At 38.5% G+C, this 13,586-nt stretch overlaps 1 protein-coding gene across 1 annotated transcript; it reads right to left on the bottom strand.

Annotated features, from left to right (window-relative positions):
- Window positions 1-8,574: 8,574 nt before the first annotated feature.
- LOC141754546 (uncharacterized) lies at window positions 8,575-12,940 on the bottom strand. Its single transcript, XM_074613675.1, has 7 exons — window positions 12,664-12,940; window positions 11,340-11,438; window positions 10,820-10,972; window positions 10,507-10,632; window positions 10,279-10,311; window positions 9,538-9,696; window positions 8,575-9,444 (listed from the first exon to the last, which is right to left on the bottom strand). Exons 1-7 carry the CDS (start codon window positions 12,851-12,853, stop codon window positions 8,780-8,782), a joined length of 1,425 nt encoding a protein of 474 aa, XP_074469776.1. The 5' UTR covers window positions 12,854-12,940; the 3' UTR covers window positions 8,575-8,779.
- Between the last annotated feature and the right edge of the window lie 646 nt (window positions 12,941-13,586).

Raw genomic sequence — 13,586 nt, 5'->3', positions numbered from 1 at the left:
GAGGACACAGAGGCACATGATTTTTTTTCAGATTACCTGTCTCATGCACTACTGTCAGGATATACTGATCGTTTTATAAAAACAACTTTTTTTTTTAATCATATTTGCGCCAATTCTACCCACTGCAGCTTTAAATGAGTCAATAATATGAGTGAATAGACACAACAAAGTTTCCTGAATTTTGTATGTGTTTTTGACCATAAAATGACAGCTTGTTTGGTAATAATGTTTTCATAATATTTTCAAAACCCCGCCAAATGTTGACAAAAGCAGCTCAGATTTCATCTACCAACCCAACGCTATTTCTCCCAGCCCAACTTAATCAACAGGAGCCTAATTGGGCAGAAACCAGCCCAGTCTGGCAACGCTGACAGCAATGGGTGCATAAAAATGGTTATAAAAAGTTAACCGAGAAACAAAATAACTCAAAAGGGCCAGAGATTAATAGGGAGCTATACATAGAAGAGACAAATACAGTCAAATTGAATGGCAAGGGAAGCAAGAGATACTGGACTGAAAAGACAGTTAGAGGCACCTATTTTGATGCTTGATTGTTATCAGGTCACTTGCTGAAATGTGCCGATCCACGAGTCCCCTGTGAGTTCACTTAACTGTAATAATGAAAGTGTAAGTGGAGTGATGCTACAGTAGAGAATGATGATGCAGCACTATTGATTCATTACTGAAAGCCCTGCTACCTTCAGCAGTCGATGCCATGTTGAGAGCTTCAATGCTGTCTGGATACCTGAATGTTTACCGCTGGCTGTTTTGTGATTTTCTGATCCTTGTTTTATGGATTCAATGCTAATCCACTCAAGAAAGCTCTGATCTTTGGTATTGTATATTAAATTAATGGTGTGAAGCACTCAGGGTCTCCTTACTCTACTAAATGGCCAAGCTTGAGACGATTTGAAAAGCTGTAACCCACGTAGCACAGTAAAACAAAACCATGTGTACTACAACGTTGTGTTGTTTTTAGAATAAGAGTTTAGTGGTCTGCATCTTCATAAAGTTGGTTGCTAAAATAGAAGTGGCCTTTCCTTCTAAATGTGAGCGAATAAAAGAATATGGATACCAGATCGGTGTGTACGTGTGTGTCCGTGTGTTCCAGTATCCTCTTTGGTGTATTGGTGGCATAGCTTCAAAAGTCCCCATCTCCTCATTATAAAACTGGAACAAACTGGCTTTGCCAAAGAATGCGAGGGTAGCTAACAAGACCAGTCTGTATGTGCATGTCTGTGTGTGTGTGTGTGTGTCTCGGTCTCCTTCATATTCAACACAGATCCTAAAAAGAGCAATCTTGCCAAGCCGCACAACCCCATTAACTCAGAGGGAGGGACGGTGCGAGGGAGGGCGAATGAGAGAGCGATTCAGTTGGATGGAGCCGAACTGCAGGACTAAATTTTGAGTCTAATGGACTTACCATTTATAAAACCTGGATATGAAACACAGCCTAACAATCTGTCTACTCCTACAGCCACTGAGTTGACATTACAGATTTGCCTCAAAGGCACAAACAAAGAAAGATGTTTGGGAAGCAAAGCATATAAACAACCAATGTTTTGTCTATCCTGCGTGCTAGCACTGGGGATACTCTCAGGAACATAGCCCGTAGATGTTTACAGAGCGCATTTGTTGCCATATCCCAAACAGAAATGAGTCTTTATGTCTGTGTGTGTATGTGTTTAAAGTTGTAATCAGGACTCAAGAGCATGGTCAAGCAAGGCAAGCATATGGAAGAGGCGGGAAAAAATCCTACAAACAGTTCAGAGTGATCAATACACACTGAGCATTCCTAAACACAAACAGCGTGACAGTCTGACAATAACTGAGAAATCCATTTTGTGTTGTGCTTTCACGAGGCAAGCAGTCTGCTTCCATTAATGCTGAGCTGGTGCTCCTGCATCAGTGGGAAAACATAGAGAAGGTGAACCCGATCTCGCCGCAACAACGAAGAGGATGCAGGCCCAATATTATCACAAATATCCACAAATACCAATACACCCCACTGAGCTTTACTTCATGTGACAGACCCAACGTGGCAGTGCGCATGTGTAAGTGACAGTATGCAGCTTACACTGACCTCTGCATTGACCATGCAACAGGATGCACTAGTGTAATATAATCCCAGTTCAGAAACACAAAGGCCGGTGTGCGTGTGTGTATGAAGATACATACACACACAGACAGCAGTGACGATGCTAACATCTAGAGATTTCAAAGCTTTTAAAATCAAGAGGGTGATTTGTACTAAACCTTTGTTGTCCTGATATTACATGTACTGTATGGTATGGCACAATATTCATTAGATGCTCCAACTGAATTACAAACAGAGGATGAGTCATTAACATTACAATGTTCTGAGCTGATATAAGTTTGAATGAACCAAAATAAACACTGAAGGTGCTACTTTTCATTTGTTTTTAGTCATATCCAAGTCCTGTATTCACTATACTGTAGTCCAGTGGTTCTTAAACTTTTCGAGTAGCATGGCCAAAATCTTCTATCACGATTTTTGTCATTTCATATCTCCCAGTTTTGTTTAGTTTGAACAGCTAGCAGCTAGGCGTTGTCCAATGTGCTCCAGGCACTGTGGATTATTGATGCGTTTCGTGACTTTTTCTCTCCGTCTGACGCGCCGGAAATCCCCGGTCAGAAACTCATATGCACGCACACTTTGACTCTAACAATTATATCACTTGTACAGGCGATGTAATCTAAAAAAAACAGTCCCCAGTCTAAAACATATTATTTTATTTTTAATATGTTAATTTTTTTCTCCACAACCATCGGGCAACCCCCAGAAATGATCTTGCGACCCCCTTGAGGGTCTTGACTCCCAGGTTGAGAAACACTGCCGTAGTCTATTTATTTAGCTATTGTATGGAAATTGTTCTTACCTTTAATTGACATTTTAAATAGATTTTGGTGATGTCTGATGACCAATGTTGGCTTGGCAGTGTGTATCTTAATGGTGGCCTGGCCAAAGTTGTGATGATTAATTTAATGGATAAGCCGGACATTGAAAATTTGGACCTAAAGTAATTGCTCTACATGTATACTGTGCAAAAAAAAGATGTTTCACAGTGCTAAGAGGCTCTTTGGCTACCAGCCATTAACAGCATATTGCTGATGTAGGCTATGCATCCTGAACACATCTGAAAAGCCCCAAACAACAAAACAACAATACACTCTATTGTATGCTTGACCTTCTGCTTTCATTGAGTGTGTTTTCTTAAATGCCTCGTCCATCTCTCTCTTCAGGCAGGACCATAGCCTGGTTAGGACACTCTGCATGCTCCAAAGCTACAGGATGCCCTCTAGAGGACAAACAGAAGCGTTCGCCAAAATTGACACTCACTCATGTCCCTCTGAGTGGGACTATTTTTGTCCCTTTGTCCAGTTCTCTGTCAGCAAGCACTGCAGAGAACAATGGAGAATAGAGAAGGGGATCTAATCACACACACTCTTCCGTTATTTTGCACGCCTGTCCGGAAGACTGGTCAGACCGGGACAGTCCACAGAGCTGCATCATCACTGACCCACTATGACTGAAGTTCATATTATATCCAAACTCCACTGAGTTACAAAACAATATCTTACTATAACCATTTAGGCATATTCTGAACCAAAACATAAATTCTCAAGTGGTAAAAAATTGTTATATTTAGCACCAAATCTGTGTAACAAATGGTAGCAACCCAAAAGATTGCTGCAACAATTTGTAAGACCTAAGAGAGTATGGGAATGGCCCTCACAAAGTTATATCATCATGTTCTACGCCCTTATAGACTTTCACAATTTATTTTAATGAATTGATTTATTAATAAATTTGTATTTCTTATTTATGACAACAACAACTTGACGTACAGTGTTGAGCTGCATCTCAAAAATAATCTTCAGGTTCCCAGCTTTTAGATGATGTACTTCCATGTGACATCTACTGTTGACGTTTTATCTACCCCTGAACATCTCCTGTCCCCAACCACTACCCCGTCCAAAGAAAAAAGAAGATGAAATGGTATGGGGTTAACAAAAATTACAAATGTTCTGCTGATTGATATATGGACTGACTGTATTGTTTAATTACTTCTCTCAAACTGTCAAGCACATACACAACCAAACTATCTGGTTAACTAACTAAATAACTTGTGTGACTAAAAACAACAATGTTTAAATCCACTATTCTGTTGCATGTGTCCACTACCATGACCTGCGTATCACTGCCTTTAGCGCCCAGCAGTGTCCATAACAACTGATTTAAGCTTGTGGAAAGTGTCTAATTCATGCACCACAGCTGGAGACTTTGGAACCAGCACCACCTGCTATTTTAGTCTGACAGCCTTTCTTATCTCCAGTAACAGGTGACTGAACACAGCTGCCCTGGAGGAAAATGTGCAGGGAGCTGAAATAGACAGCTGACAAGGCAAACTCCCTGGCCTGCGGGTCAGTTAAATCGGAAACACACTATCCAATTCGAGATAAGACGTTTTAACTAACTTTAATAACCTTATCTTGCATGAGTTCAAGTTCAATTCAATTCAATTTGCTTTATTGGCATGACTGTCAGGTGAACAATATAGCCAAAGCGTCAATTCAATAATAAATACAAATAAAAAAAAGAACAAAATAAAAACTAAAACATGTATATACTCATAGTAAGAGGTAAAGTTGAGGATTTTTATATGATGTGGAAACCTTTCATACATTTTATGAACGGCCTGACTGTAGATCCCTGTGATCGGATAAGGACTTGTGATACCACCGTCACTCCAAGGTAGCTTGTAATTTGTATCTTTGCTGGAGCAGGATGATTGTGAATAGGGAGATAGAATAGGATGATGACTGAATTGTACACATTTTTTTTTAATTGATTATATGTATATGTGTTTTTGTATGTGTATATATTGCGTGTGCATATGTATGTATATACTGTACGTATACAGTACATAAATGTATATATATAAATAGATTTTATTTTATTGTTTTAAATTGTATTTATTTTACTTGGGTATATTCTTTTTACTTATATATCTATTTTTTGTATATATGTTTTTCCTGTATCTATACTGGCTTATTTTTTATTAATATTAGGTTTATTAAGTTTCTTTGTACCGAGAATATTATTATTGGGGACGTTTGTGAATGTTTGTTCTGTTGTTTCAAAATGAACAAAAAAACAATAAATATAATATTGAAAAAAAACAACATATATATACATATATACAATTCATTAAGCAAATTACAATATATAGATATTTAAAAAGAAAATGCATGTAAATTGTAGAAAACAATAGAGAAGTAATGAATGTGTGTTGTGTCAATAAAACAAACAAACAAATAAAAAACAATTAATAACAATATATTGCAATATCAAAGGATAAATGTATAAAAAAATTAAAAAAAACATGAAGTAGAGTAAATAAAAGGCAGAGTGTGAGTTACATGTATTATGTGTTGTTTTTTGTGGTTGCCTCAGGCTATGACATGCACTGGCATATCCTGCAGCTTCTATGGCCATTTAAATATACTTTTTGTTGTTAATTGATTTCCAATAATAAATATATACATACATTTGTAGAAAGCAAGCATTTTTGACAAAGAATAGTGAGAATAGTGAGTATCACCTTAGCTTTTTTTCCCCACTTAATTATACTGCCAAAAGCTGTAACCCTGGTAAAACACAACCTCAATCAAAATAAACAAACAAATAAAAAAACAATTAATAACAATATATTGCAATATCAAAGGATGAATGTAAAACAAAAAACAAAAAAAACAAAAAAAAACATGAAGTAGAGGAGTAATAAAAGGCAGGGTGTGAGTTACATCTATTATGTGTTGTTGTTGTTGTTGTCTCTTAGCACTGACAAAGTTGCTAACTAGCATTAGCAGAGCAAAGAGAGTTAGCCACCCTGTTAACCTCCTAATAAGTGAGTTAACACAGCTGTGTTCACCAGTCCATCACCACTAGAAACAACAACAAACAGTCAATTGATTTGACATTAAAGTGACTGTTTACACTAAGTTAACATAAGGCAACAGGTGGCATGACTTCAGCACGGTTCTTGGTGTTGACAACAACCTAACAAACAAGCAGTGGACAGCGACGAGGTAACTGAACGTGAGCTAGTTAAGACGAAGTGAGGTGATTTACCTGCTCTTCTATCTTCAACACGGTCATATTCCCGAAGAGGAGGCAGTCACTCGCCCGGGAGTTACGGTAGATGAACCGCGGGGCAATCTGAAACTGAGTGAGGACCTTCAGGCTCTCCGGAGCAGCTTCCTCCCTCTTCCTTCCTTCCTGCTGTGGAGACACACTCACCACTTCATGGGAAAGACATGACTAAAGTTGGGACCAAAACTCAGCTACAGAAACTCATCATCACAGCTCCTAAACACTGATTGGCTATAAGAGGAAGGCACATGTCCATTCAATTGTATTTCCCATAACCCACTGCGAAATTGTCCTGGAAAACTTGAAAAATAACAGTGTATATCCACAATATCTATCTATATATCTAGATCTATATATAGATCTAGATATATATATTCACTTAACTTTTTTTAGGGGGCATTTTTTTAGGTTTTCTAGCAGATATTATATTATTGATATGGAAAAGTGCAATCAAAAAAAGCATGTTTCCCAGTGTGACAGATTTCTGCTTTTATAATGTCATAATGATAAAGACTTGTCATACCACCTAGAAGTTTCAAATTGGGATATTAATAATTAAATAGCGTGGCGGCAACAGCCTATTAAAGGGACTGTTTGTAACTTTCTAAGCGTATAAATGTAGCGGGTCGGCACACATGCGCGCTCGCATATGCGCGCTCTCGTGTGGCCGCTGTCTCGTTTCCTCTGCCTGCTCGCCTTCACTCAGACAGCGCGCGCGTTCTCGCGTACTCGCTCCACCTCTAGACGTGAACGCGCGCTCACTCCACACTGCAGAAGAGTTAGTTTAGCTCTGAGAATATCTAGTGAATGTACAGTGGACGTTTGTGCAGAAATAAATGCCTCAGCTCCTCCAGACCAACAGAGGTTTCCCGTGTCTTGGGAAGTAACGGGGCTCCGCAGAGAGAAACGTTACCGTCTCGTTACCGACCGGTTGCCGGTGTCTTCCTGCTCTCGCCGGATGCGGGCGGAGGGAGACGAGTTTCTCGCTGGGGAGCCCCGCTGCTGAAGCCTGCGCTGAGGCAGGAGAAGCAAACATAGTATCAGCATTGATTCATGGAGAGACCTTTGTCTGGTCAGCTAACATTACTGCCAAGCAGCTGAAATATAGAGTGATATTGTGCTTTTAGCTGACGTGCGTCGCCTCACTGTTTTGAGCGATGCTCGTTCATGTCCATTTAGAGCGAGCACAAGCACGAGCCCGACGCTGACTTTCGTTGATTTCACGGCCACAGGTGTCGCTGCTAAGAAGCATTTCTGAAAGTTACAAATAGTCCCTTTAAACTTTAAAGGGACTGTTTGTAAGAATCAGAAATGCTTGTTAACAGCGACACCTGTGGCCGTCAAGTCAACGAAAGTCAGCGTCGGGCTCGCGCTTGTGCTCGCTCTACATAGACATAAACGAGCATCGCTCGAAACAGTGAGGCGACGCACGTCAACTAAAATATGCGCGCTCGCATACAACGAGCCTGCATACGCGATGCGAGCGCGCATGGGACACCGACCCGGGTGATTTATACATGTAAGAAGTTACAAACAGTCCCTTTAAAGGGAGATTTTTCAAGTATTTAATACTCTTATCAACATGGGGGTGAGCAAATATGCTTGCTTTATGCAAATGGGTGTATATTCTTATTATTGGAAATCAATTAACAACACGAGACAAATATTATCCAGAAACCCTCACAGGTACTGCATTTAGCATAAAAAATGTGCTCAAATCATAACATGGCAAACTGCAGCCCAACAGGCAACAACAGCTGTCAGTGTGTCAGTGTGCTGACTTGACTATGACTTGCCCAAAACTGCATGTGATTATCATAAAGTGGGCATGTCTATAAAGAGGAAATTCGTGGGTACCCATAGAACCCATTTTCATCACATATCTTGAGGTCAGAGGTCAAGGGACCCCTTTGAAAATGGACATGCCAGTTTCTCCTCACCAAAATTTTGCGCAAGTTTGGAGCATTATTTAGCCTCCTTCGCAACAAGCTAGTACGACATGGTTGGTACCAATGGATTCCTTGTTTTCTAGTTTCATATGATGCAAATATCTTCACTCTAACTTTAAAGCGCTACAACCTAAAAATTGCAAGTTGCATTAATGCGTTAAATTAGTGCCGTTAAAATGAATTTGCGGTAAAGTGTTATTATTGCGTCATTTTTGACAGCCCTATTTATTATAGTAACAAAAAGATAAATCATTCCCTGAACTTGAATTCAAAACAGGTTTCATTATATGTTTGATGTTGTGGCTACATCTACCTAACAAACAGGAACAAAGAATCTCACTGCCGTCTCAATGTGTATGTGATCAATAAACTAAACTTGAACTTGAACTAAAAGACTCACTTCCAAACTGTTGATTTATGTAAAAATAAACACAGGGAAAAAAATCAGACTGCAACGTTTTTTTTTATTAAAATCTAAAAAAGTATGTATGAATACAATGACAACAATCAACACACTTCCCAGCACTAGGACTAAATTATTCCTCCCATAAGTACGCTATGGGATCTCCCTGTAAGTAGGTCAGAATCCAATAATCACAGCACCTTTTGATGCATTTATGACATCTGTAGGATTTCGCCCCATCTGTGATTTTTAAGCTGATGACATAACATTCAGACCCTTTGGTCTGTGAAATCTCCTATGCTGTTCCAGACGGGAATTATTAGAAAATTGTTTGCCACATATATCACATTTGTTTCTCTTTGTGTGGCTCTGAAGGTGCTGGACTAAACTCTGTCTAGACTCTGAACGCTTTCCACAGATTCCACAAACATGGAGTTTATCCATTGCGTGTGTTTGCGCGTGTGTCCTTAGTGTGTACATGTAATGGAAAGTCTTTCCACATGCTTTACAACGATGAGGACCGGCGGGATTCTGACTGATAGAGAGTTGTGTTGATTTCTTTGTATTTAAACTCGAGGGGGGTGAAGATTTTTTTCTTTTCCCACCTGCTTTCCTCTTGCTATTGAGTGCCTTTAAACTAGAACAAGGTGTGGTGTGCTGAGATTCCCCAGCTGGATGCCTTATTCCACCAACCCCACTATTAAGCTGTGTTTCCAGATGTTGATTTGAAGAATTCGAATGAGGATGTGTCTTGCCGTTTTCCACACTGTTGATTTCGCCGAGGTCTCGAATATAACTGTCCATAACGACGATGTCGGCGTTATCTGCCTCCAGACTCGTTTGACTGTTACCTTTTTGGATTTGCTCGCCTTCGATCTGCAGTTGCTCTGAGTTCTGCCACCCAGGATGACTCACTGGGGATAAAGGAAAAAAAAACATGCAGTTGTTTACAAGTTTGTACATGCAGTGAAAGTCAAGTTATGCGTGCCAAGCTCTACCCAACAGACCTCGTCTGCATGTTTCCCGTTCTTCTTCTTCTTTAACTTGAAGCAGAGGTGCAGCCTGTTGGGCCTCCCGGTCCAGACTGCTGAACTCCTGCTGATACCCGGGTTCAGGACTCAGGGGAAACTCCTCCTCAATAGCAGAGACAGCAGGCTGATAGATCTCTAAGGGGAAGGACAGAACAATGTATTTTATTAGATTGACAGACTGCCAAATATGTTTTTTTGCAGTCAATACTCCATCAAACTATTTATTTATAAGCCTCTTTGAATGCAAATCTATGGCTGTATCACCCTGATGCATATCAAAATAGCACTTTCCTGAAAAATACACTTTTTTTTAAGGGCACTGACTGATGTTTTGCTCCAAAACAACACTTTTCACAGCGGTTTTAAGCAAACAGGGCATCACTGCCACACAGAATATGCTTCCAGTAACAGAAAGTAAAGAGAAAAATGGAAGAATTATTATATGATTATCCTATGTCCCAGAGTTTCTCGGGAGTAATTAAAATCACTATTAGTGGATCTTTTATTTGTATTCAAAATAAACTACAAAAATGTCCAGATTACAAAAAGAGCCCTATTTTGTAGTTGAAATGGTTGCATCATTCTGACACTCCAATAACACTGAATGCACCGTTGTCAATGTGAAGCAACGTATTTTAAATCGGAGATGCTGAAAAGGCCAATAATAATAATTAATTTTTAATTAACTGAGGTGCATTTGACATATTGTAAACTAACCTGCATCTTGGCTTTGCAGCAGTATTGTACAGGCTGTAAAGTAAAAAAGAAACGGTAGTCAATAACTACTTCTAGTCAGTGAAAATAACAACAATATTACCATTATTAGTAGTGGCACTGTTAACACAGCAGTTATCTAAAGCAGAAATGAAATCATGCTTTTACAACAACACAAAAAAATTGTAAAATAACAGCAACGTTGTGAGAATTCCACAAAATTGTACATACCATGTTGTTTCGTTAAGTGGAGCTCAAAGTTACCTTTCCGAGTTAGGATACTTGAGCAAAATGAGCAGTGCCAGTGACTTCTGCCCTTGATCAAGTATTTGCACAAACACGGTACAATAAATTTTTCTGAAAAGAGAAAAGATAGCCTACTTACTACAAGCAAACACCTTCAATGACTGGACGCTTAAAAGAACATTGTTGTATTTTAGTATGTTTTCATCAGCTAACATACTTGAGAAATGCTCCACTAAGGTAATCCATTATAATGAACAAAGTGTCGTCATATTTAGATTTCGATGTTAATAAAACTTACGAGTGCCGTGCTCAGTAAAATGGACAGCAGGTAGATAATGTTTTTTCATCAAATGTTTCTCAGTGGCTTGATTTCTCCTCAAGCAGTAGGGACAGTTGCCATTGCCTGCAAACTTCAGAAAGTCGGTGCGCGAGGTGAAGACACGCTGCAAGTCTGGAAAATGAATGAAGATCTAATATAGTTACTATACAGGATAGTATGGTATTTCATAGGATTGCTGGAGTTATGAAACACTTCATTAAAGGCCTCGTACAGAATGACTGAAACACCTTCCAGGGTGGAATAAGACAAACGATGGTATGCGCAAATCATGGAATGGAAAACCAAGTTGCGCTTAACAGTAATATCATGTTTGTTTTTACAACATTTTACAATGTAACGCATCACACTGGGTGACTGGTGGTTATTGGTGTCCACGTTGGAGACACAACTTAACAGTCATTCCTCACTTTTTTTTAAGCTTCACAGAGGATCTTAATGAACTGATTTTACTGAAGAGGAGAACCACTGGACTTCCTACCACTGGAACAGCGGGGGGTTTCTCTGGCCTTGCGGGCAGGAATTGAATCTGATGCATCTGGGCCGGAGGCAGCCAGGGTATGTTTTTTGGCATGACCTGCTGCAGAGATAAAGAGAAAAACAAAAGTGAAAAATAGTAGTTTTGTTATATTAAAAACCGTTGAAATTTCCTTGTGGCATTGACATCATTCAAAATGATTGCCAGCAAGATGATGGTGTCGCAGAAAACAGAGGAACAACGGCCAATTTTGGAAATGCCAACACTGGAGAGCTACTGAACAAAGTGACTATGATGTAAGAATAAACTGTATATTAGAAGTGGATGTAGTCACCGTGACTTCACCCACTGGTTTGTTGACTGCTGTTTTGAAGCCTCCAGTTTGGTATATACACGCAGTATATACACATACAAAAACACATATACATATAATCAATTATCATCAGCCACCCTCATTATTGTAGCTGACCTAATGCTAGCTACTAGCGTCCTCTGCTGGACTAGTGAATAACAAACACCATAACATTGTCCAGATGTATTTTATGAAGTATTGATTGAACCAGACGTTAAACATTTCCTAGCATCATCATCATCTTTATCATTATTCATATTATAAATATATACGTGTATATACTGTATTATATGTATATATTTCACTCATTTATTTTCTTTTTGTTCCCCCTATGCTCTACACATAAAAGGAAGGATATCTGTATGTGTAGATATGTGTGCATGTGTACAGTATATGTGTTTAAGAGTAGATATATGTCAAATATGACCATCTAGCCTCATTCAATGCCAAACACACACACACACACACATACATACATACACATTCTTCAACCTGCTTTTATCCCCTTGTGTTGTTTTTGTTTTGTTATTGTACTTTGTTATTTGTCTTACTCTGTATAACATATTTTGGTCTTTTTTATATATCTTTTTTAAATATTTATTTATTTAAAAATAAATAAATATTGATTTATTATTTATAATTTTATATATGTCCCTGCACATGTCTTCAATTGTTTTATAATCACTTTATAACACAATAAAAAAAACATTTCCTAGCATCTTCAAGTATGTAACGTTAATGGTATGAAACAAAACATCTGCACCAATGATTGAAGAAGCCAACTTTAGTTAGTTAGCTCCATCAGCTCAAAGTTAAAGTTGTGAGCCATTAAGAGATATGATTTTAATAGAGGTTATGAAAGAGATGAGTGTTAAAATGTTATTTATTGCAGCAGGGTGAACTAGTCCATGGAGAGTGGAGTAAATACGAGGATCTATGGGTTATAAACTAACTTTACATGTGTTTCTTTCTCACCTTCTGTTAGTGTCGCCTGGGCTTTGAGGATGATGTCCAGCAGAGACCGGTTGCGGTGGTTTTCTTCCTTCAGACGGACAGCCTGCTCCTCGTAGTCCGTCACTGCTTTAACAACAGCTCCTAGTATGTCAGAAGTAGCAGCATGCAGCCGCTCTCTGACAAACACTTGTAGTTCTTCGAGTTGACTCATCTTCACTCCACCATTTGTTTACACTCCACCTCCATCACCGGAACCGGAACCACATGGGAACCCAAACAGGAAGTGGGCAAATCGGAAATGAAAATCTGCATTTCCGTTTATTCCATTCAAAGTAAAAGCCGCCTAATGACGTCACAGTTATATATACATACATATATATATACACATACACATATATATAAATATATATATATATATAAATATATATATACACATATATATATATATTATATATACACATATATATATATATATTATATATACACATACACATATATATATATATATATATATACATACACATATATATATATATATATACATACACATATATATATATACATACACATATATACATACACATATATATATATATACATACATACACATATACATATATATACACACACACACACATACATATATACTTTCGCAGTTTCACCAAGGTAATAAAGAGCTGATCTTGTGTTGAAAGCTTGAACACTACCCTTGATTTAATAAACTGTACAAGGTATTGATGCAGGGTGTCAAACACTTCCCATGACAGGCATGATTCTACATTTTGTGTTATCGCCTCTCATGCTGAAAACTTGTGCTTTTCCAACTGCTTGTCTGGTTCATCCCGCTCCTTATTGGCCTCATCTCTCTCTCCTTAAATTGTATAGCTCTTCGCTAAGCTGCTGCCTCTCTAAATCATGTTCACTATATTCCTTTGGGCATGGTA

This window comes from Sebastes fasciatus, chromosome 17, assembly GCF_043250625.1.
Source record: "Sebastes fasciatus isolate fSebFas1 chromosome 17, fSebFas1.pri, whole genome shotgun sequence".
In the NCBI taxonomy this organism is placed as follows: Eukaryota; Metazoa; Chordata; class Actinopteri; order Perciformes; family Sebastidae; genus Sebastes; species Sebastes fasciatus.
The sequence above is the reverse complement of the archived record's forward strand: the minus strand, read 5'-3'. Positions and strand labels throughout refer to the sequence as shown.

Excerpts from the sequence above, each read along its gene's own strand:
- LOC141754546 (XM_074613675.1), bottom strand. The coding sequence starts at position 12,853 with ATGAGTCAACTCGAAGAACTACAAGTGTTTGTCAGAGAGCGGCTGCAT. Across the intron at positions 10,973-11,339 it reads AACCCCCCGCTGTTCCAGTG|ACTTGCAGCGTGTCTTCACC; the intron begins GTAGGAAGTCCA and ends TTCATTTTCCAG. Across the intron at positions 9,445-9,537 it reads ACGGGAAACATGCAGACGAG|TGAGTCATCCTGGGTGGCAG; the intron begins GTCTGTTGGGTA and ends CTTTATCCCCAG.